The sequence below is a fragment of the Sciurus vulgaris genome (genome assembly GCF_902686455.1).
Source record: "Sciurus vulgaris genome assembly, chromosome: 9".
Classification (NCBI taxonomy): Eukaryota; Metazoa; Chordata; class Mammalia; order Rodentia; family Sciuridae; genus Sciurus; species Sciurus vulgaris.
The window spans coordinates 51,024,093-51,046,591 of NC_136469.1; the positions used below are offsets into that span (position 1 = coordinate 51,024,093).

The following is a 22,499-nucleotide window of genomic DNA, read 5'->3' on the forward strand; positions in this document are numbered from 1 at the left end:
GACAGTATTTTCCAAGACACAATATGTGATAAAACCAGTGATCAATATATCATCCAGTTTCTCACATAGGATTTATAAATCCAGAAATCAAATGTAGAAGTGTTACTTCCAGTAATCCATTAGTAAAATCTTTGCTTCCTATGCCCTACAACTTCAGGCTGTATAATCTAGAAGTTTTAGTACTGAGGGAGGAACACCGAAAGAAACATCAGTGGTTCCATTCAACTGGGAGATAAGATTGTCACCTGCCCATTTCAAATGTCCCCAGGCCACAAAATTGAAATGCAAATAAAATTGTACTGTATTGGCTAGAGAGTTTAAACAGATCAATCAAGGGAAAAGTGGACTGCCAATACAAAATGGCATAAGGAACATTGTGTCTGAAATGCAGGAGATTCCCCTCAGCTGCCTCTTATTCCCACAACTTGTGATAAAAGTTGAAGAAAAATGATAACAAGCCCAAAACAAAAAAACAAACAAACATCAGAACTATTAGTGACTCATTCCTTTTAGGAATTAAGGTTTAGGCCACACCAGCAGGAAGAAAACTACAACCAGCTGAGGTTTTTGCTGAGGGTAGAGGGAATATGAAATGGGATGAAGGTAGTTGTATCAGCTTTGACCATGTGACCAACTGTGGAAGTAAGCACTGTAATAGTTAATGACTGCTCTTCCTTAATTTGATATGAGTATATTTTTGTTTAACATTGACTTTTTTCTTCTCTCTCTGTCTCCCATTCTTCTACCATGGACAATATAAATTTGCTAATAGTACTTAGCTTCTTGTTTATATTTTAGTTACTTTATATTGAAGAAGGAATAAGACTCATCTAGAAAAGGAATGATTATAACCCAAAGGAGTTTGTTTCCTCTTTGGCAGAAAGAGCATCCTATTTCATCTTGTAAGGTTTAGTTACATTATGTTAGGGGAAGCATGATGCTGCTATTGCCCTCCTTTGAAAATTACAGTAAATGTTATTTTTTTTAAATCCTATATTTGGATGACAAGTTGAACTGTGTTGCACTTGTATTTTGTCAATTAGCTAAGATGGAACTATATTTCCCAGAATCTTTTCAGAACGTAGTTCTGAATTAATGAGTCCTGCAAGAGACTTTTTAGTTTTAAGAAACATTATTCTTAGGAAATAAATTTCTACTTGATCTTTAATTATTTCTTAAACATTGAAAATTCTTAATCGAAAATGGCAGATCATTAAATACATCATGAAATATCAATATAATGGAATATTATACAGCCACTAAAAGGGCATGGGACAGCTTAGGAATCAAATTCCTCAATAAGACTCCTAAAGTGCAAGAAGTAAAATCAAGAATCAATAAATGGGATGCTATCAAACTAAAAAGCTTCTTCAAAGCAAACAATCAAAAACATGAACAGAGAGCCTACAGAATGGGAGAAAAATCTTTGCCACCCACACCTCAGATAAAGCATTAATTTCTAGGATATATAAAGAACTCAAAAAACTTAACACCAAAAAAAAAATAATAATCCAATCAATAAACAGGCAAAGAAACTGAACAGGCACTTTATAGAAGAAGAAATATGATCAGTCAACAAATACATGAAAAAATGTTTAACATCGCTAGAAATAAGAGAAATGCAAATTAAGACTACACTGAGATTTCATCTCACTCTGGTCAGAATGGCAATTATCAAGAATACAAGCAACAATAAATGTTGGCAAGGACGTAGGAGAAAAAGGTACACTCATACATTGCTGGTGGGACTGTAAATCGGTGCAACCACTCTGAAAGCAGTATGACAATTCCTCAGAAAACTTGGAATGGAACCACCATTTGACCCGGTTATCTCATTCCTCAGTTTATACCCAAAGGACTTAAAATAAACATACTACAGTGATGCAGCCACATCAATGTTTATAGCAACTCAATTCACAATAGCTAAACTACGGAACCAACCTGGGTGCCCTTCGGTAGATGAATGGATAAAGAAAATGTGGTACATATACACAATGGAATATTACTCAGCCATAAAGAAGAATGAAATTATGGCATTTGTCAGTAAATGGATAGAACTGGAGACCATCATGTTAAGTGAAATATGCCAATCCTAAAAACCAAAGGCTGAATGTTCTCTCTGATATGCTGATGCTGACTCACAATAGACAGGGGAGTGGGGAGTGGAGGTTCATGGGATTGGGGGGGAGGGACAAGGGGGGAGGGAATGGGAATGAGAAAGACAGTAGTATGAATCAAACATAACGTTCCTATGTTCTTATGTGAATACACAACCAGTGTAACTCCACATTATGTGCAATCACAAAAACGAGAAGTTATAAAGTTATATCCATGTGTGTATACTATGTCAAAATGCATTCTACTGTCATGTATAACTAAAAAGAACAAATAAAAAATAAATAAAAGGGCACTGTAGAAGGTGGGATTTTGTTGTTTGGATTTGTTTTGTTTTTTGAAATAGGTAGGTGTTCACAAAGGCCTAAAATGAAGAAAATCAGATCACACAATTGTTCGTAGGATACTTTCATTTGTTATTCTATGAATTGTACAGGCATTGTGTACTGAAAAAAACTCTGAAGAAACAAAAATGAATGTACCTATGTGATGAGATTACAGATTATTTCCCCTTCTCTGAAATTGTATATATTAACAAATTTTCTGTGACAGGCATATATTACTTTTGCAATTTCAATAAATTTTTTTAAATAGTACTTTACTGGAACACAGCAGACATCTCCTATCTAGGTGTTCACTGCTAGGTTCTGTAAGACCAGATTACAATGCTTCCCATATTTACTTGCATCCAAGAGAGATTGGATGGTCATTAGTAGGAACCCTCAGACAGTCAGTCACCTGTAGGATCAGAACTCAGTGTCTTGATTTCAGGGACACTATCCTTTTTATCCCCAAATCCCTAGCACTTCTCAATGCCAGCACATAGTAGGACTCATTAAATACATATCAAATGAATCAATGAATGAGTCCTTTTCTTTTCTTTTTTTAATTATTTGTTTATTTTGTTTTTTACAGACTGCATCTTGATTCATTGTACACAAACGGAGTACAACATTTGGTTTGTGTGGTTGTGCACGATGTAGACTCACACCATTCGTGTAATCATACAAGGACATAGGGTAATGATGTCTGTCTCATTCCACCAGTTCTTGACTTTTCTATCTCTTGATCCTTCAAGGTGTCATGTTAACAACTTCACTTCCTTTATGATTTTTTAGTCTGTTCCCTCCTCTCTGTCTCTGTGCTGACCCACATTGTGTACCTCTAGTTTCTCCACATTTCAGTCAGGGTGCTTTCTCTAAGAAGCTGATCAAATCTCATAATGCCCATCAATATGATTTCTTTGCTGCTAGCTAGAGAGAAGTAAAGTAGCTGAATAATTGCTATCTTTTTTCTGTCTAACAGCTGCTTTCCATTTTTTAATGCTTGCTTTGTGGAAGCTGTGTGTATACTCTGAAAGCACTGGTCAAATCTCACACACTTTTCTTCTTTCTCGGCATGGGTGTATGCAATAGTGCCTGTGATGGTAATGTTCACCTTTCAGTCCTCCATCCGTTCCCCATGCATTTGTGGAACATCTAGCTGAGACAACTCTGTACTAAAGGCTGGGGGTTCTGAGATAACCAGACATGACTCCTAAAGAAGCTGTTAGGCTAGTCTAGGCAGACCGCACATAATCAGTGGCGAGCTGACTGAGAAGTGCATGCTTGCTGGGGGTTTGGACCAATATCTTTGAGAAACCTGAGAAGGGAATGATCAATTCTCACAGGGAGGAAAAGGCAGGCTTCCAGAAGAGCTCACATCTGACCTGCATATTGATGAAAGGGCCGATTCCTTGAGGATTAGGGAAAAGTTTTCAGGCATGGGGATCAGCCTGAGCAAAGGCAGAGGGGGGAAGGTGAATGATTGTGATGACAGAAGAAAATGGCTGGAGATGTGAGCTGGAAAGGGAGAAAGAAGTATATTGGAAGGGATCTTTCAATGCCATGATGCATTTAGATTTCAACACGTGGGTAAGAAGGAAGCAGGGAAGGATTGTTTAAAAAATTAAAACAATCAGTGTGTGAGTGTGTATGTGTGTGTGTGTGTGTGTGTGTGTGTGTGTGTGTGTGTGTGTAAGATACATGGACAACAGAAAGACTTGAGACAGACACCTTTTAGGAACTTAGAGTGCAATTACAAATGACAGATGGCAAGGACCTGAGACAGACTGCAGGAGTGGGGGAGGGTGATCTAAGGTAGACAATAATAGATATATATTTTTTAACAGAATAAGTAGAATTTGATTAAAAATGATTATGGGTCTTGGATACTATGGAAAATGAGGGCTGAGATGGACATGAACTGAAAGAGCTGAAGCAGAAAAGGTTTATCCTGGAACCAGAGGAGGAGAATGGGAAAATGGCCAGGGTTAAGCAGTGCTTCGTGGACAAGAAGAGACAAGGTCAGGGCAGAGCTGCTACCCCAGAGGGACTCTGATTGCATGTGCCCTCCCTGCCCATCACTCCAGCCCACACAGGCCTCTCATAGGGGGTTGCAAGGAGCGAGTACTGTCTGTCTGTTGAGAACTATCTTTCTAGAAGGACCCTCCAGGCAAACATTAGAGATCCCAGAGTCAGTGCCACCTGGGTGCTGATGGAAGTCATATCAGTAGGTTAACATGTGTAGGACATTAGATGGAGCAGGGAGGGTTGTTTTTATCTTATTTTTTTCGAATGGTCATGGATCTCCTTGCAGAGCTGATAAAAGCTGTGAACTCTCTTCCCAGAAAAATGCCCACACATACCCACCAAATGTAGTATATAATTATAGGAAGTTCACAGACTAAAGTTAGTAGAGTGAGAAGGAAGATTGATGCCTACAGAATGACCCACCTGGTTAGGAGGATACTACAGAATAAACCCAGCAAGATCAACGCAGCAGAAGAGCCAGGGAGCAGAAGGGGAGAAGCTGCAGAAGGGAGTTTCCAGCAAGACTCCAACAAGCTGTCGGGTTTGACAACTGCCCATCGGTGACAATTAACCAGCAAGCATCAAGAACAGTATTATTTGGCTTAAAAACAGATTAAAGTCTTTCTTAAGCACAGGATCATGATTGATGCTCATAAATTTTGGTGAATTAATTCATTAATTTCAGTGGTGTAGTGACACAAAGACTGCAGAGCGAAGAAGTGGAAAAGATAATGATAGTGAATTAGTGTAGGATTTATCCACTCAATACAGCCAGGTATGAATGGACCTCATGAAAAGAGCTGAGCTCATAAAAGGGGGCAGGGTTCAGGATGGTGAGGCTTGGGCATGTATAACACAAGGGAAGAAGATCCTAGAGAGGGAAGGAAAGGGGCTAACGTAACTGAACATGACGAAGACCAGGGCAAGAGAGTGTGAGATGGAACCCAAAGAGGTGAAGGTTACCTTGGAAAAGATTTGTGCCTTCTTCTAAAGAAAGAGAGCAGAAAGGTTGGAGGCATGTGGCAGTCAGCCTTGGAGTCCACTGTACACAGGAATTGTGTTAGGCCGTCTTATAGAACCCATCCAGCAGTTCTTTGGAGCAGATGTTATTAATTCCACTCTTCAGATAAGGAAACTGAGGCCTATAAAGGTGGGGAATATGCACAGGGTGACACAGCTAGAAAGTGGCAGAGGTCTGGCCTGCTGTCCAAAGTGCATTCTTTCATGTACATTAAAGTTTAGAGGTGCCAGAGAAGAAAAGGGAGCTGTGTAAGTTCGTATCTGATAGTTCATGTGTTTTAAATGTTATAAGACTGCTAGGATTGAGTGAGGGCTGGACTGGGGAGAGAGGTAAAGACTTGAGACAGACACTGTCAAGAATGGGTTGCTATGTAGTAGCATTATGGGTCCAAATGTTTTTTAAAAATACATATACATAGAAGCATATGCATATCCCACACCCATACAGATATTAATTTATATATATATATATTAGTTGTATCTACAACATAATACCTTTATTTTATTTATTTTTATGTGGTGCTAAGGATCAAACCCAATGCCTCACATGTGCTAGGCAAGCATTCTACCATTGAGCTACAACCCTAGCCCCCAGGTATTAATTTTTTAAAGAAAAGTTACTGTAGATAATTATACATTTTTATCTTACCAGCAAAGCTGTTGCAATTCAACTAAACTCTCTTTGTTTCCCTTCTGTAATTTCTTCCTGTGGCCACAGCAGGGCAGGAGTTCTCTTCTGTAGGAATCAATCATGCACAGTTTTACCCTGGTCAAAATTTATTTTTGATACCTTGAGATTTGCAAACTGTATTTACAAGAATAGGAAAGACAGACTTATTAAAAGAAACTCGCCTCAATGCTATGATCAAATAAATGCAATTATACATTACATAAATGTAAAAGGCTGCTTCCCACGGCATTCAAGCATCTTTAAAATGCAAATGGTTTACCCTTTTAACGATGAAAGAAAGATCTCCTGAAAGCTTAATTTTCAGATGAATAAAATATCAAACCCAAGATTTTTTTTATATCTAGTTGCCTTGCAAATCATATGGACTTGTAGACTTGGCAAGTTTGGTAACTGAATCTAAAAAAGAATTGTTTCTAGTTAAGTTTTTCAAAGTACATTTATGATATTTCATTTTTCAATACAGAAATCTATAAATAATAAAAAATGTCCTATGACATCATCATACAGGTGATCTCTGTTTCTAAAAAAATAAGATGACATGTAAAGAGTTATTAAATACAAGGATAAAAGCATGAAAAGCAAGAGCCATCTCCCCAAATCATCTTCTCCTCTTCCTTATTCCTTCTCCCTGAAAATAACCACTATGAATAGATTCTTGTGATTGAAGACTATTTTTCCAAAGTACGTTTTACCCCAAGATTAGAAATGGCATTTAAAACGACAGACTTCAATCTCTTCAAAGGAATTTGAACCAAAACCCGGGTTGCAATTTGATTGCACATGTGAAATGTGGCAACGGCCTCAGAACCAAAGACCTGTACAAATGGCCAGCCATACCACCACCCTTCCTGCAGACACATTTCAGAACAGCAAGAAATCAAAGGACCTTCTCACCTCCAGAAATGATCTTTCAGAGGTAAGGTGCTTGGGGGAACATTTAACAGCAGCTGCTCCTGCTGTCTGCCAGAAGCCCAGAGAAAAGACTCTTGTCTCCAAGGCTGCCAATTGGGTCCTTTCATACACACTGAAGTCAATTTAACAAAGCAAAACAAAACTATTCTAGCTTAGAAATGACAAAGGACCCTTTAGAGGTTGATTTGGCCCTACTTGCACACATTGAAGAGAAAAGTATGTTTTATATATATACTGAATGAAATATCTAACATTTTAAGAATGTTGTAAAATATTTCCATATGTACATTATATCAAAGTACTTTCCCTCAAGTTCAGTTGAAAGGAAATACCCAGAGCATTAGGCCCATCAGAATAGATGTCTCCAGTTGTGGTTTTCAGATGCCCTAACACACTTCTGCCCAGAGATAATCAAATACAGCTTGGCACTTCAGCCTGCATGGGGTGGGGGGCATACACACACACACACACACACACACACACACACACACACACACACACACACGATTCCTTACAAAGAGAAAAAAAATATTTTTGGTATAACATGATATAGGAGGATATCAGTTGACTTTTTAGTTTATTACGAACATTATCACTTCCCTTTAATCATGCAGAATGAGAAGGCTTCATCCTGATCATGTTGATGCATTTTATTCTCCACAAGTATATAAGAAGGCAATCCTGTACTAGAAGCGGGAAAGAGAACTATGCTGAGTGCCCCACACAGGCCTGCACACTCTGACGTGGACAACATAGGCTATATCATTGACCCACCAAACCTTCGAAATCCTGCTTATTAGCTTCATTTTTTATAGGTGAGGTGACTAAGTCATAAAGAAGCTAAGAAACTTGCTCAGAGCTAACCAACTGGTTAGTGGTAGACCGACAGTGAAATCTGTATTTATCTAGCCCCAGAGCATACACACTTTCCACCATATCTTTGTGAAAGGGTAGTCCAGGATCCATCTCGGGGAGATTCAGTCATGAGATTCTGTTAAAATGAAGGTTTGGAGCCTAACTTTCAGAAATTCTGATTGAGGAGCTCTTTGGTAGGGCTTGGGAATCTGAATTGTAATAAGCTCCCCAGCAGATTCCTAAATGAACCTGAAGTATAAGAACCACTGTGTCATCAGACTCAGATTTTTGAAATAGAAAAGAAAACTTTGGATGGCAAATCTCATCTGGGTCCCTAATGTCACAGTGTGCTCTTCATTTGCTGATCCTGTCCCTTACATTACCTGTTAGTTTTGCCTTTATATTTAATAGGGTGACTCTGAAGACATCAAGATACCAGCTCCATTTGTTCAACATTCCTTTAGTAGAAGCAAATCTATCAACCCATCCTCCAGTCTTATAAAACTAAAAATATAAATTGTCCTTGAGGGAACACATTAACTCGTGTTCACACAACAGTTGATGGCAGCTGTAGTCTGAGATTATGTTTTAAAGAGAGATGAGAAAGGGACGAGAAGTAACATATATTAATTATCTACCAGTTGGCAGGCATATTTAATCTTTATATAAATCTTGGAAGATAAGAATTTTTATTCTCATTTAATGGCTTTATAAATTCAAAGAATTTAAGTCACTTCTCAAGGTCACATAAGGACTAAGCAGTGGAGCCTACAATTTGCCCACTACTACACCAAACCACATATCTCCATCTGTGGAGTGAGCATGCCAGGAAAGGAGACTGGGGAGATATGAGATTTTGCATACTCCAGAAATTCTTCCCAGGATCAGCGTTAGCATAGTACACATGATGTACAGTTAATGTTTGTTGAATGAATTAATGTGAATTCTTCAAACCATCAAAGGGAACTTTCTAAATGCTAATGGGTTTAAAATCCTTTGATGTTTTCCCAATTGCCCATAGTAGTGGTTCACAAACTTGTTCAGAAAGCAAAGCACTTAGAAATCATGATGCTCTTGGCAGAGCATGATAGACTTATATATTATGCTACAAACTAATTTATTATTAATCAGATCTTATGCAAACAATTTCTAGCACCAATGATTTAAGAAAAAAATGTAAATCAGCAAATTCTCCCATACATTTACATTTTTTTGAAAACTTGGGAATCTCAGATTACCTTGCAGAAGATCAAAGTTTCATGGATTGTTATTAGTTTCTTCCCAAATGTTGAGTTTCTTCAGATTAACATTCATAAGAAAAATATAAGCTCTCCTGGTTTTACGTAGTGGTTACATTCCTGAAAAGTTCAATATTTATTAAAGCCACATAAAAATATTTTATGTTTATATTTAAATGGAGTTTACCAAGGCTTAGGTAATGATAAACAGGTTTTCCACATACATAAAAATTTGATTGGACATTAAAATCATGCCGGACTCAGTGTGATTTGTTTGGCAGGACTGACTTATACTTTACTTCCTTACCCCAGCAAATTTCCCAATGCCTCATAGGTGCTGCCCTAACTTAAGCCATTGAGTTAAACTAATCTACCAAGAGTCCTAAGTGGCCAAATTAAATGGGTAGACTAGAGCACCTGGAGGGTAGTGGTGGTACCACATCAACCCTCAGAGCCCCAGCCAGTGCTTGGAGCATAGCAGACACCCAATTCATTAGCAGAACAATAAAATGAATCCATGAATGGAAGACGTTGGAGATCACAATTTAGTCTCTCAAAACAAGTGACTTACCCGATAAACCAGAAATAGTGGCAGAACTGACACTATAATCCAGGCCTCTGAGCTTCAAGTATAACTCTATTCTCACTATAATAGGGATCTTCAGGTTGGGGGAATCCAAACTCTTGGGTTATCTTTAATTTCTAGGGTTATCTGAGGATGTTCTAAGGGTCCTGGTGCATTATTAGTTTCAAGGAAAACAATTTTTAAATTTTTATTTATTTATTTTTTGGTATTGGGGGTTGAATTCAGGGGTACTCAACCACTGAGCCACATCTCCAACCATATTTTTTATTTTATTTAAAGAGACAGGGTCTCACTGAGTTGCTTAGTGCCTCACCATTGCTGAGACTGGTTTTGAATTTGCAATCCTCCTGCCTCAAACCTCCAGAGCCTCTGGGATTACAGGCATGCTACACCAGGACTGGCCAGTTACAAGGAAAACAATTTATAAATTATCAGCTTCAACTTGTACTCTCTCTTAACATTGATCACCCCAAGAAGATGCCATGTCAGTTCTCTTTCCTCCCCTTTCACAACTCCTCCACTTTTCTTCCATTTTACAAAAGAAAGGGACCCTCAAACCCATCTAATGTTCCTTGGTGCATTGACTAGATGTATATAAAGCCTGAACACAAAAATGGACAATCTCACATGAGATCAGCACAACCTCTTTCAAACAAAGCACTTCTGATGGCTTCCCACACACTCCAGACTTGCCCTTAACATTCTTCAGGAGTTAGCCAAAATCTTATGTCTAAATACGTAAATGGTATAAATCAATCTAACAAACGGTCCCACAAGATATATTCTATCTCCAGCTGCAGTAGCACATGCTTGTAATTCCAGCAACTCAGGAGACTGTGGCAGGAAGATAACAGTTCAAGGGAACCTCAGCAACTTAGAGATGTCCTAAGCAACATAGCAAGACCCTTTCTCAAAATAAAAAGGGCTGGGAGGGAGCTCAGTGGTAAAGTATCCCTAGGTTCAATCCTCAGTACTACAAAACAAAACAAACTTTCTATCTTCCTACTTTGACAAACATAGGTCTTAAAGGCCAACTTAAGATTAGAATTCTAGGGATCTTCAAATTTCCCTGCCCAGACATAGTGGAGCAGGAGAGCTGTTCCTTGCCCTGCTCCCACTTTTCCAGAACTCTGGCTTTGCCCCCTACCTTGGTGGCCCTCACATGCAGGTGTGTGGACAGCTCATCACACACGCCAAACCTCCTTCACATGCCCTCAAACACACTAACACTTTGGGTACATACATCAGTGGCATAGTCCTCTCTTAAGAGATGGCCAAGGAGGAGGAATGCTCTCTTGTAAGTGGGTTTGGAGTTCTTTGAAGTGTGTGGGGGTGTTTCAGGCCTCATGTCTAAAAGGGGAACACACAAAGTTAGTAGCCCCTAGGTCTCCTGGATGCTGCTTGTGGTGCAGTATTAGCAGGAAAAGGCCAGAGCAGGGCCCTTTAGAGCATGGCTCCCACAGCTCCATCTTTCCAGGCCTGATGGTCATACTGGTCCTCACAGTGCACCCTGTGAGCTCCCTGACCTTAATTCTACTCTCTCTCCTTTTGCTTCAGTCACCTGATGCCCCCCTGTCTCCAGACTCTTCTCTGCTTGGAAAACTCCAAATACCTTCATGGCTCCTTCACAGCCTCAGGTCTTTGCTTCAGTGTCCCCTTCTCAGGAAAGCCTATGTAAATTGCCACTCCATACTTGTACCCTGCATTCTGTTCTCTTTACTTGCTTTATTTCTCACTTTAGCACATATTGGTTGTATTGTGTATTTTATTAACTTATCTGGTCACTTATTTTCTCACTCACTCATTAGTCCTCATTGAAATGAAATCTCCACTAAGGCAGGGTTGTTTGTCTAATATGTTCATCCCAGTGCCTAAAATAGTACTTCATACAGTCAATTAATTATAAATAATGCTTGACTGATTATGAAGAAATAAAAAACGAGGGACTGGGCTTTGTGTCTTCCCCTGTCTTACACATAAGGGATGAGTTAGGCATTGGGGCAGGTTATTGGGCCCACATTGGGGACCCTTTGAATGCAGCTGTAACACAGAATGGGTGGAGGAAACGATAATTTTCACTCAGTATCTCTACCTTCTTCATCTCCCCTAATGGTCAACGGAGCGTTCCGGAGAGAACGAAGCAAAGAGAACACAGCTGAAGAGACAGCTCTATCCATGGGACAGATGGGGATAAGATTCTTCCTCTCTCTTTGACTCTTTCTCTCAGAAATTAAACAATGAATTATCAACCAGGAAAGGACTTTTAACATAAAAACACACTACTTTGAAATTCTATGTTAAAAATGGCATGGCAATATGTCAAAAGAAAATAAAGAGTGTAAGACTTCCAACTGTTTAAAGAGTCAATTCCTATCTTTAAAAACGGGAGCTACGTGTATTAGTCACTATATTAAGAAGTTAATGGAATAGTTTTCTTTCTCTTTTTACCTTTATCACCCCTTCCCTCTGTAGTACGCTGGCACTGCTGGCATTACTGGCTGGGTTCCGGAGGTATTTCCTGTCCTATGTTCAAAGTACCTGAATTTCAGTGAATTCCGTCACCCACCTTGCTGGAAAGCAGTACCCCAGGCTGCTTGAATCCCGAGCCCCAGAGCAACTGGGAATTGCACCCTTCCTCTTCTCCACCATCTTTCCTGTCCCAGAAATAAGTTAAAAAAACCAATCAAAATATTTTGCCTGCTTACCTGGAAGAGGTATGGAATCCTGAGGTGAAGCTGTCCATCCCACAGGATCTTGCAATAATGTGTTGTATTCAAATTCCCATGTGGATAACTCACCCAAAATTGGACCCAAATGATACTTTCTCTGAGTACTGACCTAATTTGTGACTTTCTTATAACCACATAGTTTTCTTTAAAATTATGAAAACATTCATTCTGCTGGAAATGACATTCTTTGTAAGGATTAAATTCCTAATCAAAAGTTTTAGATGACAGTCTAAAAATAAGTAAGGCTCTGTGCACTTTTTAAGATTCTTTAAGGGATATGCAAGCAAAAAGAAGTATTTAAATATCATTACACTGTACCACTGTTTTAGTGGTATAGGGCTCTGTAAAAATTCATGTCAAGGTTGGGTGCAGAGGCACAGACCTGTAATCCCAGCTACTCAGTATGCAGAAGAGGATTGCGATTTCAGGGCAGTCTGAGAAAGTTAAGGAAACCCTGTCTCAAAATAAAAAAATAAAAAATGCTGGGGATGTAGCTCAGTGGTAGAGTACCCCTAGGTTCAGTCCCTAGTAAAACACACACACCACACATACACACACACACTCACCTCAAAATGGGATGAAAAAAAAAAAAGCAGTCCTTTTATTTTTTCCCACCACCAATGGGCTGACTAGAATTAACAAGATAATTTTATACTCTTGAGGTCCATCATGCTGTTGCAGTCAAATGGCAGCTGTGACTGCAAGTTGGGTCACTGAGAGCAAGGGGGGGTCCACAAACTGTGAAGTTAGTGCCAAAACCGACATCAGTTTTTATAAATAAAACTTTATTGGTAAATAGTCATGCTCATTCATTTATGTACGCTTTATGGCTACTTTTACTCTACAAATGCAGACAACGACCATTTGGTCTGTTATGGTTTGGATACAAGGTGTGCCCCCTCGCCCCAAACTTCTGTTAATGCGGGAATGATCTGAGGTGAAATGATTGGATTGAGAGCTGAAACCTAAGCAGTCCATCCTACTTTGAATTGCAAATATGGGCAGGTGGGGTGTGGCTGGAGGAGGTAGGTCACAGGGGCATATCTCCTGGAAAGGTACATCTTCCCTGTCACCACCCTTTCACTCCTCTTTCTCTACTTCCGGGCTGCCATGAAGCGGGCAGTTCTCCTTTGCCCTGCCCTTCCATATGATATTCTGCCTCACTTCAGGCCCAGAGCAATGGACTCAGGCTCCCATAGACTCAACTTCTGAAACTGTGAACCCAAAATAAACTTTTTCTCCTCTTAAGTTGATCTTGTTGGGTATTTTGGTCATGACAAAGAAAAGCTGAATTCAGTTTTCAAAGTCTTTATACAATTTTAAGATGCAGTAAATATTTGATTTTTCTACAAGATCATTTGTTCAGAGATATGTCAGGCTATAAATTTATGTCCAACCCTAAAGAGAGAAGAGTTTAGAGAGCAAAAGCCCTTAGGCTATTTGCACATGTCTAGGAATATACAAACTGAATAAATACCAGGGGAATTCTGTCAATACACTTTAATAGTGTAGTAGGTTGGTGCCTAAATTATCCTGGACATGGTGTAATTTAAATATTCCCTATCGCAGAGGGGAATTTCTTTGCTCTAACTGAAATATAGTTTGGGAAAGCTTTTCTTTTACTGGTCTCATTTAGGATGGATAAAGTGGCATAGACCTTCTGGCCCTGGGGCATGTTGGTACATTAAAAGCTATGTGTTGGTACATTAAAAGCTATGTGTTCTTGTTTAGTGATTAAGAATTTTTCACGTATTTCAAGATTTATTTGGCTCTAAATATTGAGTGAATTGGGTTGTAAGAATTAATTTTTTCACAAGCTATTTCTTAACTTTGGCATTTGCCTGTGTTAGTTCTTGTGTCTGGAATGTTCTGCCTACTTGTCACCCTGCTAACCACCACTTATCCTTGTTCTGAGCTTAAATACTGCTTCCTCAGAAAAACCCACCGTAACTCCCAATTAAATTCCCTTCTTACACTGTTTCACAGCACTGTGAATTTTCCCTTTATGATTCTTATTCCAGTGTGTGCAACTAAAAATGTTTCTATGTTCTTCATTTAACATTGTCTCCCCTATGTACAATGAGGCAAGGGAAGAACTTAGTCTGCTATGTTAGTTACTATATTAATATTTATCCAGCTGAGTGCAGTGGCTCATGCTTATAATTCTGACCACTTGGGAGCCTAAGGCAGAAGGATCATAAATTTGAGGACAGTGTGGGCAACTTAGCAAGACTGTCTCAAAATAAAAACAAATAATAATAAAAAGGACAGGATATAGTTCAGTAGATTCAATCATCAGTACTGCAAAATAATAATAATTATTATAATTTATCCAGCAGCAGTTTATGGCACATGGTGGTTTCTAGTATTTGTTAAATGAATGTATGAAAGCTAAGGCAAATTATTAAAGAATGCAAATGAATGGCAAAATATTTAAATGATTCTTCAAGTTAAACAGAAATATTTAAGAAAACCACAACTATGAGAAATAACTGTTTAAATCATCCAGTCTGTGGTAATTTGTTACAGCAAATAGAGTATTTACAGAATCAAAGTATTAATAAGCATTTATGCCAAATATTTTAAAGTGTAAATCATCTTTAAACATACACCAGATATACATCAGAGTTCCATAGCATCCTGTGTAAATTAATGTCTATAATCTGAGTTACGTCCAGTGGTGTGCCAATATTTAATTTCTCAGCTCCCAGGAAGAAGAGGATTTTGCAGTGTTTACAAATTTTCCAGATGTAAATAAGCTTGCCACAATAATCCAGCATTGTAAAGAGATGCACACAATTGGTCCTCACAAGCCAGGATGAGGTAGCTCTAAACACAATACTTGTTCTAGTGGTATTTTATAATTATGGAATAATTATTATGTGCAATAGTAATCTACTTTAGAGAAAACTCGTAACATTCAGAACTGTGTCACCATCTTACTCAGCAAAGATTGTGTACAATTTTATTTTTGGTACCAGGATTGAACCTGGGGGCGCTTAACCATTGAGCTACATCCCTAGCCTTTTATTTTTCAGGGCTTCACAAATTTGCTGAAACCAGCTTTGAATTTGCAATCCTCCTGCCGCCTCCCAAGTCACTGGGATTACAGGTATTTGCCAGTTACAATTTAACTTTTTAAATTTTTTCTAGTATGGGGATTGAACCCAGGGGACTCTACCTCTGAGTTACATCCTCAGACCTCTTTTAAAAAATTTGAGATATGATTTCACCAAGTTGCTAAGGTTAATCTCAAACTTGAAATCCTCCTGCCTCTCCCTCCCAAATTGCTGGTATTACAGGCATGTACCACCATGCCCTGGTGTATTTTAGTTCGTTTGATAAGATGCATAGTTCATAATTAAAGTTGGACATAGTCCTGACTATCAAACTTTTGGGAGCCCAAGCTCTTAATCATTAGGGTAAAAATGATATGTATGTTATTAAACTGCAGAAAATAAAACCTGACTTATTAACATATGGAGATTTTCTGCTTTTAGGGGTAACAGACCCCCTTCGACCTTCTAATAGAATTTATAAGCAATTCAATAGGAGAAATACTAGACATTTAAAAAGAAAACCACTGACTACATTCACATGTCTTGTCAGGAACCTGTCAAGATTACTTTGTCACACACAGAACTGGATTCAATAAAGGCTGCATTGTTTTGTTTTTAAATCAAAACCCAGCAGTTAAGAGAGTCCATTTTGCTATCTTGGACAGAATTGGTCCTATGTTCACCAGTCTTCTTCAATTTTCCAAGAACTGTTCTTCGACACCAGTTAATGAATTTTAAAAAAGCAATCATCATTAAATGAAATAACCAAGTATTTAAAAATAATCCTAAATTTTAAAGGAGGAAAAAATGGAAATAGCTCAAACGTTCCAAAGAAAGGGAATATTTAAAACTATGCACATGGATTTGAGGGCATGGCCACAAAAGTGATTTTTCAAAATAAACCATCTCAGGGCTTGTGTGTGTGGCAGGGAAGGGTTGAGAATTTATATATACAGTATGCTTCCACTTTTGATGTGTAATATCTACTTTATGCTTTGGAAATAAAATGGGAGGGAAAACTATTAAAATTATCTGAGTATTTAGATTCTTTTCATTGTTTTCCCATACTTTCCAAATTGTTTGCAAAGATGTAAGGAAAATAAAACCTTTATTTAGAAAAGGTTAAACCATTTAACAAATAATTCTTTGAGAATTATGTATGCTTTAGCTTCTCAAATTTCTGTTAACCCATTTCTTCCTTTGCTGAAACTTGATAGTCCCCACCAGTCAAAAGCCTGTGTTCAGTTATGCTCTACCAAACTTGGGAGAAGTAGGGAGGGAAGAGCCTGGACCAGCAAAAATTTTATACTGAGCTGGCAAATTGAGGCTTTCTTCTCCATAGCTATCTTTGAAAAGTTATCTCAAAGTCTTGTAAAAACTAGTCTACAATCAGTGAGTAATCAATTTTAAGTTTTAGGGCTCACTGTTGTTTGAAAATGTTATTAGTAAATACAAGTCTTAGGTCAACCACCACTGTGGGATCACAAAACACCTTGCTGCAGTACAATACAATAGACTGTCGTGGGAAAACAAGCAAGATTAATCTACACTACAGGCCGAGGCTTTTCAACTATGCTCTGATCTAAGATACCACTTTTAATATTGCAATTAAAACATTATACAAAATAATTCTATTAACCTGAATGCTTAACAATTCTCAGGACAGACAGATTTTGGGGGAAACCTAATGAATCTCAACTGTCAATATTGATATTAAGGGTCTCATCCATCATTTATAAGGCATTTGTCAAGAAACCCACAATATTTTAACATTAAACACTATCAACAAAAAGCCCTGTCATAGGTACAATATTCATGCTGTGCAAAAGCTGTTCCTGTTCCTTTAGTTGTAAGATGGTGGCAATGAAGTTGTCATAGGGCTTTTTAGAAGACCAAAGATGTGCTTGGAAATGAAACGGTAAACAGCTGCTTCCATGGGTACACTACCAAATATAAGAAATCCTCAGAACTGTGAAACTACAAATAGCAACTTGGATACTAGTTCTGTGACCCCCATGCTCTTCTGTAATACTAAAACTTTTTTAACCTAGCACAAGTTTGCCGGCAATGGGATACAGGAAGGTGTTAAGAATGAAATGTGAAAATTTCTGCCTTTTGAAGTTATAAACTATCCTCTGCATAAAACATGTTCTCTAAGTTAAACTGAGGTATATTTATCCATTTCTCTAGGTACTTTCACCTTCTACATTCCTTGGCTTATGCAATGGCCTAAGGTCTTTGGTTTGACCGACACTGGAAGTACACTTGACATGGAAATGAGTTTTTTCATGTACTGCACTTGGACTAGTGTTTAAGAACTGCCAGAAATAATATTATGTAGTTACCAGAAGAAAATAAAAGGTCTGTATTTTAATGTTCTGACCTGGACCACAAATCCAATGAAAATCAAAAACTTTCAATTTCACCACACCCATGCCTTAAGGTCTTATACATGGTAGGAGTCTAGCTATTTGTTGAATAAGGAATTTTAAGACATCATTTCTGAACTGAACTAAGGATTTAGAAAAGGTATGGTGTAAAAAAGTTCCATTCCAAGTAACTTGATGATCAGTTTCTGACTGGGTGATGCAAAAGACATGCTGACAATTATCAAGGTGATAGGTATCAAGACCTGAACAGGATGATTTCCGTTAAAACACTCCTATGCCTGAGGAAGGGCATTTGTATGGCAAAACAGTATACAGAGATGCCATCACAAAAAATTCTAGCAATCAGTTACCTCCAATTATTGTTTCCTTTAGAAAAAGTAACCAACTAAAAATCATGGAGGTCTCAAATAGTACAGAAAGAAATCCTATATACCAAAACAAAACAAAACAGAAATAACACAGAACAAGCCTTTTGACTTTTTATTATTCAAAGAAGCTTCATTTTTTATTTGGCTTTCTGACTCTGTGCTTGTGCCTTCAGCACTTTCACAACGATTTTCTGTTCCTCAATAAGGAAAGCACGCTTGATCCTAGAAAGAAAAATATTTAATGAGTAGTCTCTAAAAATGAACTTCATTTATTTTCCAACACAGGACAGGAAAAAGTACCAAAACATGCAGCAAAACAATCAAGGAGCCTGGAAAAACAAATGAAACTCAAACACAGAAGACCTAGGAGCTGAGGTAATACTGATGGACCCTTCTAGTCTTCTTCCTGCACTGATGTTTAAAATAAGTAATTCTGGGACTGGGTTGTAGTCCAGTGGTGGAGAACTTGCCCTACACATTGTGAGCACTGGGTTTGATCCTCAGCACCACATAAAAATAAACAAAATAAAATATAGATGTGTCCATCTACAACTAAAAAGTATTAAAAAACAAGACACATAATTCTATAATTCCATGCAAGTCATAGTATATGCCCTCCTCTTCTGAGTCATGATAAACTATAAACGTTGAATAGCAAAATGTCTTAGAATGTTCTAGTCATGTTGTTGCAAGTTTTCAGTAAAAATCAGTTATGTGCTAGAAATAAAAAAATGAGGGGTAAAGGAGCTAAGGCCTGAGAATGTATCTCAATGGACCCATGTAATTAGATTTAATAGTTTACTAGCAGAAAGCCAATCAACTCTAGCTTGAAACTTATGTCCCAGCTTATAGTTATGTTCTCTTATTTCTTACAGTCATAATTTATACTGTATTTATATTAAGCTAATGTCTTACTATTCCTTTACAAACACCTTCCTAAAAGGCAGAGTGGCACATGCAAGTTTTGGTGTCAAAACATGGTTTAGGAACTTAGCTAGACCACTTTGTAGAACTAGCTGAACAGACTGCAGGCAAACTACTCCTCTTAGTCACCTGTGAAGGTCACCTCTCAATTCCATTCACTGAGGTCTTCTTTGGAGGCAATTTAATGTACCCAGTAGGGTTAAGACTGAAGGTCTCAATAAAATCTGGACTCAATCTTGACCTTGCCATTTGCTGGCTATGTGACTTAACACCTTACTAACACACATTACCATCATAAACTTCAATACTACACTTACCTATGCTACTACAAACCTTTTCTATATCCAAAGACCTAACTCTCTATACTTTCCTCTCCTCATAACCCCCTACCCCCACCATCCAGCCATCAGGTCTTAATACAACTGTCATTTCCTCACCCTTTGCAAAGAGAAACAGTATGTTCCAAATACTTACTTACTCACCTTTTGTTGAAACAATTTCACAATTCACCCTGCTGCAATTTGTTTCTAGCATACCAAAGGATTCTCTGTACTGCTCAAAATGTACCAATTCCCATGTTTTTAAGAACCAAGCACAAAATCTGCCTTTTATCCTGTAAGCCCTTCGCAATCTGGCTCTCTCACCTTTCTACCAGTGCAGGTCTTCTTACGTGCTTCACTTACAAAACTGAAATCTTTAAATTTCTCCATCTAGCATAAGGATGCCCAAAAATTCTGATGTAATTAGCCTAGGAAGGATTTCAGAGCTTTCAATTTGTTTAAAGTGAGTTATTTTTTCACCAGTCTACTAATAATGACTAGAAGGCAGTGTAGTAGACACACATATATTTGATGAAAAAGCCCACTTGATTTAAACAGTTCACTTACCTGTCACGGACACATTTAGCACACATGGAACCACCATAGGCCCTGCTGACATGTTTTTTTGTTTTAGACAATCTCATAAGGACTTTGGGTCTCACAGCACGAACCTGCATAAGGAAAATATTGAGATTACCTTATGATGCTCTAACAGAAATAATAACTTTCCTGGGTTTTAATAGGTGGTAACTTCAAGTGTAAACTAGGTTACAAAGGTAAATGGTGTATCAATGTATCTTGAAAGGCATTTTACCACATTTTTCAAATTGGTTTTAAAAAAATAAAAGATCCACATTCTGGGCAGATTTGGATCTTAGAGGGTTAGCAATTCTTAATCATTTTTGTGGTATCCTTTCTTTCACTCATTTCCTTATCAAAGAATTAATGCATACAAGCTTAATCCTTACTATATTTATGTAACAACATAAATATAGTTGTTCATGGCAGATCACTTACCCCTCGAAGTCTTCCTGGACACACGCCACATGCAGATTTTGGTGCTTTCCCAACCTTCTTTGTATAAAGGTACACGATCCTATTACCAGGGGTTCGAGACCTAGGAAGTGAGACAGTAGCCAACAACTCAGTATTCAGTGGAATAAATGACAATGCATATTTTAAATTTTGGAAATACTTACAGCCTAGTTTTGTTAGAGGCTGTATTGTAGGAAAGCCTACGACGGTATGTCAAACGCTGGACCATCGTGAGTGCCTAAATTAAAAATTGAACAAAATCAAGTTTTGATGCTACAAATGCAATTGAAAGTTCAAAGCATCATCACATAATTTATGTCAGCCACATGTGCATACACACAGATATACACTTAATACCTTTACATTACGATATTTTAAAGGACTCTACATTAAAACTATTTAGAGGTGAGTGGTAAGAAAAAATGAATGTTAGTCCTCCCACTAACAGATCAAATGTGGCACTTCATTAAATTTTGGTTACCAGGCTCCTCCTTCAAAGATCCGCATTTTGTTGGAAGTGATGTCCAGAAATGTTGTATCAGGTTAAGTAGGAGAAACGTTGGTTTAAATAAGAACAAATGACCTCTGAAAGTTTAATCCTTAGCTGTTCCATTCAATGGCAAAACATAAAAAGCTTGCGTCCTTTCCTCTAAAATGGGATATTTTACCTAGTTTTTAAAGTTGTCATTACGATTAAATGACAAACTATTCCGCCCAACAGTGCCTGGCACGTATTGATGCATTCAGGGTTCTAGGTCTTGCCCTATAAAGCAGCATTTAAGTCAGGAAAATCTTCCTCTCTTTGGTTCTGGATAAGTGTGTTTGTATTACGGCACCACTTTCCCTGGACCTCCATTTATAAAACGGAACTACAACTTGATGTTGTTACTTAACAAATCGGCCACACAAACGACTTCGTTCGCGTATGAACTATCCAACTTAACATAAAGAGTTAAAGACAATTCAATCTGTTCCAAAACCTTGTAACCACTTCCTACAGAATTTTAAAGAAAAATGCCTTTGATGTCATAACCTGCTTACTAACATTACACTAAAACGCAACCATCAGACACCGACCGATATCGACACAGATGACCACTCAGAGACCCAAGAAACCATAATTTCTTTTTCATCTCCAAAACCAGGACGAAAAACTTCCTGGCGCATTTTTTCTTCCTTACTACTAACGTCGAAAATAGAAACCGGTAGTGAAGCAACTACCAAAACCTGCCAGGCTCCTCTCACTCCCAAAGCAGGGCTTCTACCACCGAGATATTAAAACGAGGGCGTTAAGATCTAAAAATGTTCGGCGATTTCTCAGACTCAGTCAACGCAGCCACTACTGGTTTGTGTCTCTAAATGCCGTATTTCCACAGCAGCAAATGCTTTGAGTGTAGAGTTCCGGCTCCTCGCGTCTTCGGGAGGGCTGCCAGGATTACATTTTTTTCCAAGCTAAAAGTAGGGGGCCTGCTCACCACCAGCCTCCCTGTTGTGTCCCTTACCCTCACGCCAACTCAAAGAACTATTCCTAAGAATTCTCTGCTCCGGCGATTCCTCAGATGGCGGCCGATTGTACAGAGAATAAAGACACCGAGAATAAAACAAGACACCATACCTTTAGACACCGTCCCCGGAAGAGGAAGAAGAAAGCCGGGGAGTTCAAAGGTCAAACACGAATGCGCAAGACAGGAAGTGGCGTTAGAATCGGCGGCGTGACGGCAAGAATGCCGCCATGTTGTACGGAAGCCGATGCACCTCCCCTTGTAAGCGGGGACGCGCTTTGCCGCCGCAGTGTATCGGGGCTGCAGTGGTTGGGGAGATGCCCTAGCAGCTTGTAGCAACGCTGCACGGAGATGTTTGGGGAATCGTTACGGAAGCATACACAAATGACAGAGGAGCCAAGAAG

The 22,499-nt window shown here is 38.4% G+C and overlaps 1 protein-coding gene across 2 annotated transcripts; it reads right to left on the minus strand.

The window, feature by feature from the left end:
* Window positions 1-18,400: 18,400 nt before the first annotated feature.
* On the minus strand, window positions 18,401-22,232 carry RPL34 (ribosomal protein L34). 2 transcript variants are annotated; one of them, XM_079153600.1, is made up of 5 exons: window positions 22,209-22,232; window positions 20,758-20,831; window positions 20,576-20,675; window positions 20,126-20,229; window positions 18,401-18,536 (listed from the first exon to the last, which is right to left on the minus strand). In XM_079153600.1, exons 2-5 carry the CDS (start codon window positions 20,820-20,822, stop codon window positions 18,452-18,454), a joined length of 354 nt encoding a protein of 117 aa, XP_079009726.1. In that variant the 5' UTR covers window positions 20,823-20,831; window positions 22,209-22,232; the 3' UTR covers window positions 18,401-18,451. The 2 variants fall into 2 exon arrangements, with proteins under 2 accessions (XP_079009726.1, XP_079009725.1); XM_079153599.1 differs by having other exon boundaries at window positions 22,096-22,218.
* Window positions 22,233-22,499: the final 267 nt, after the last annotated feature.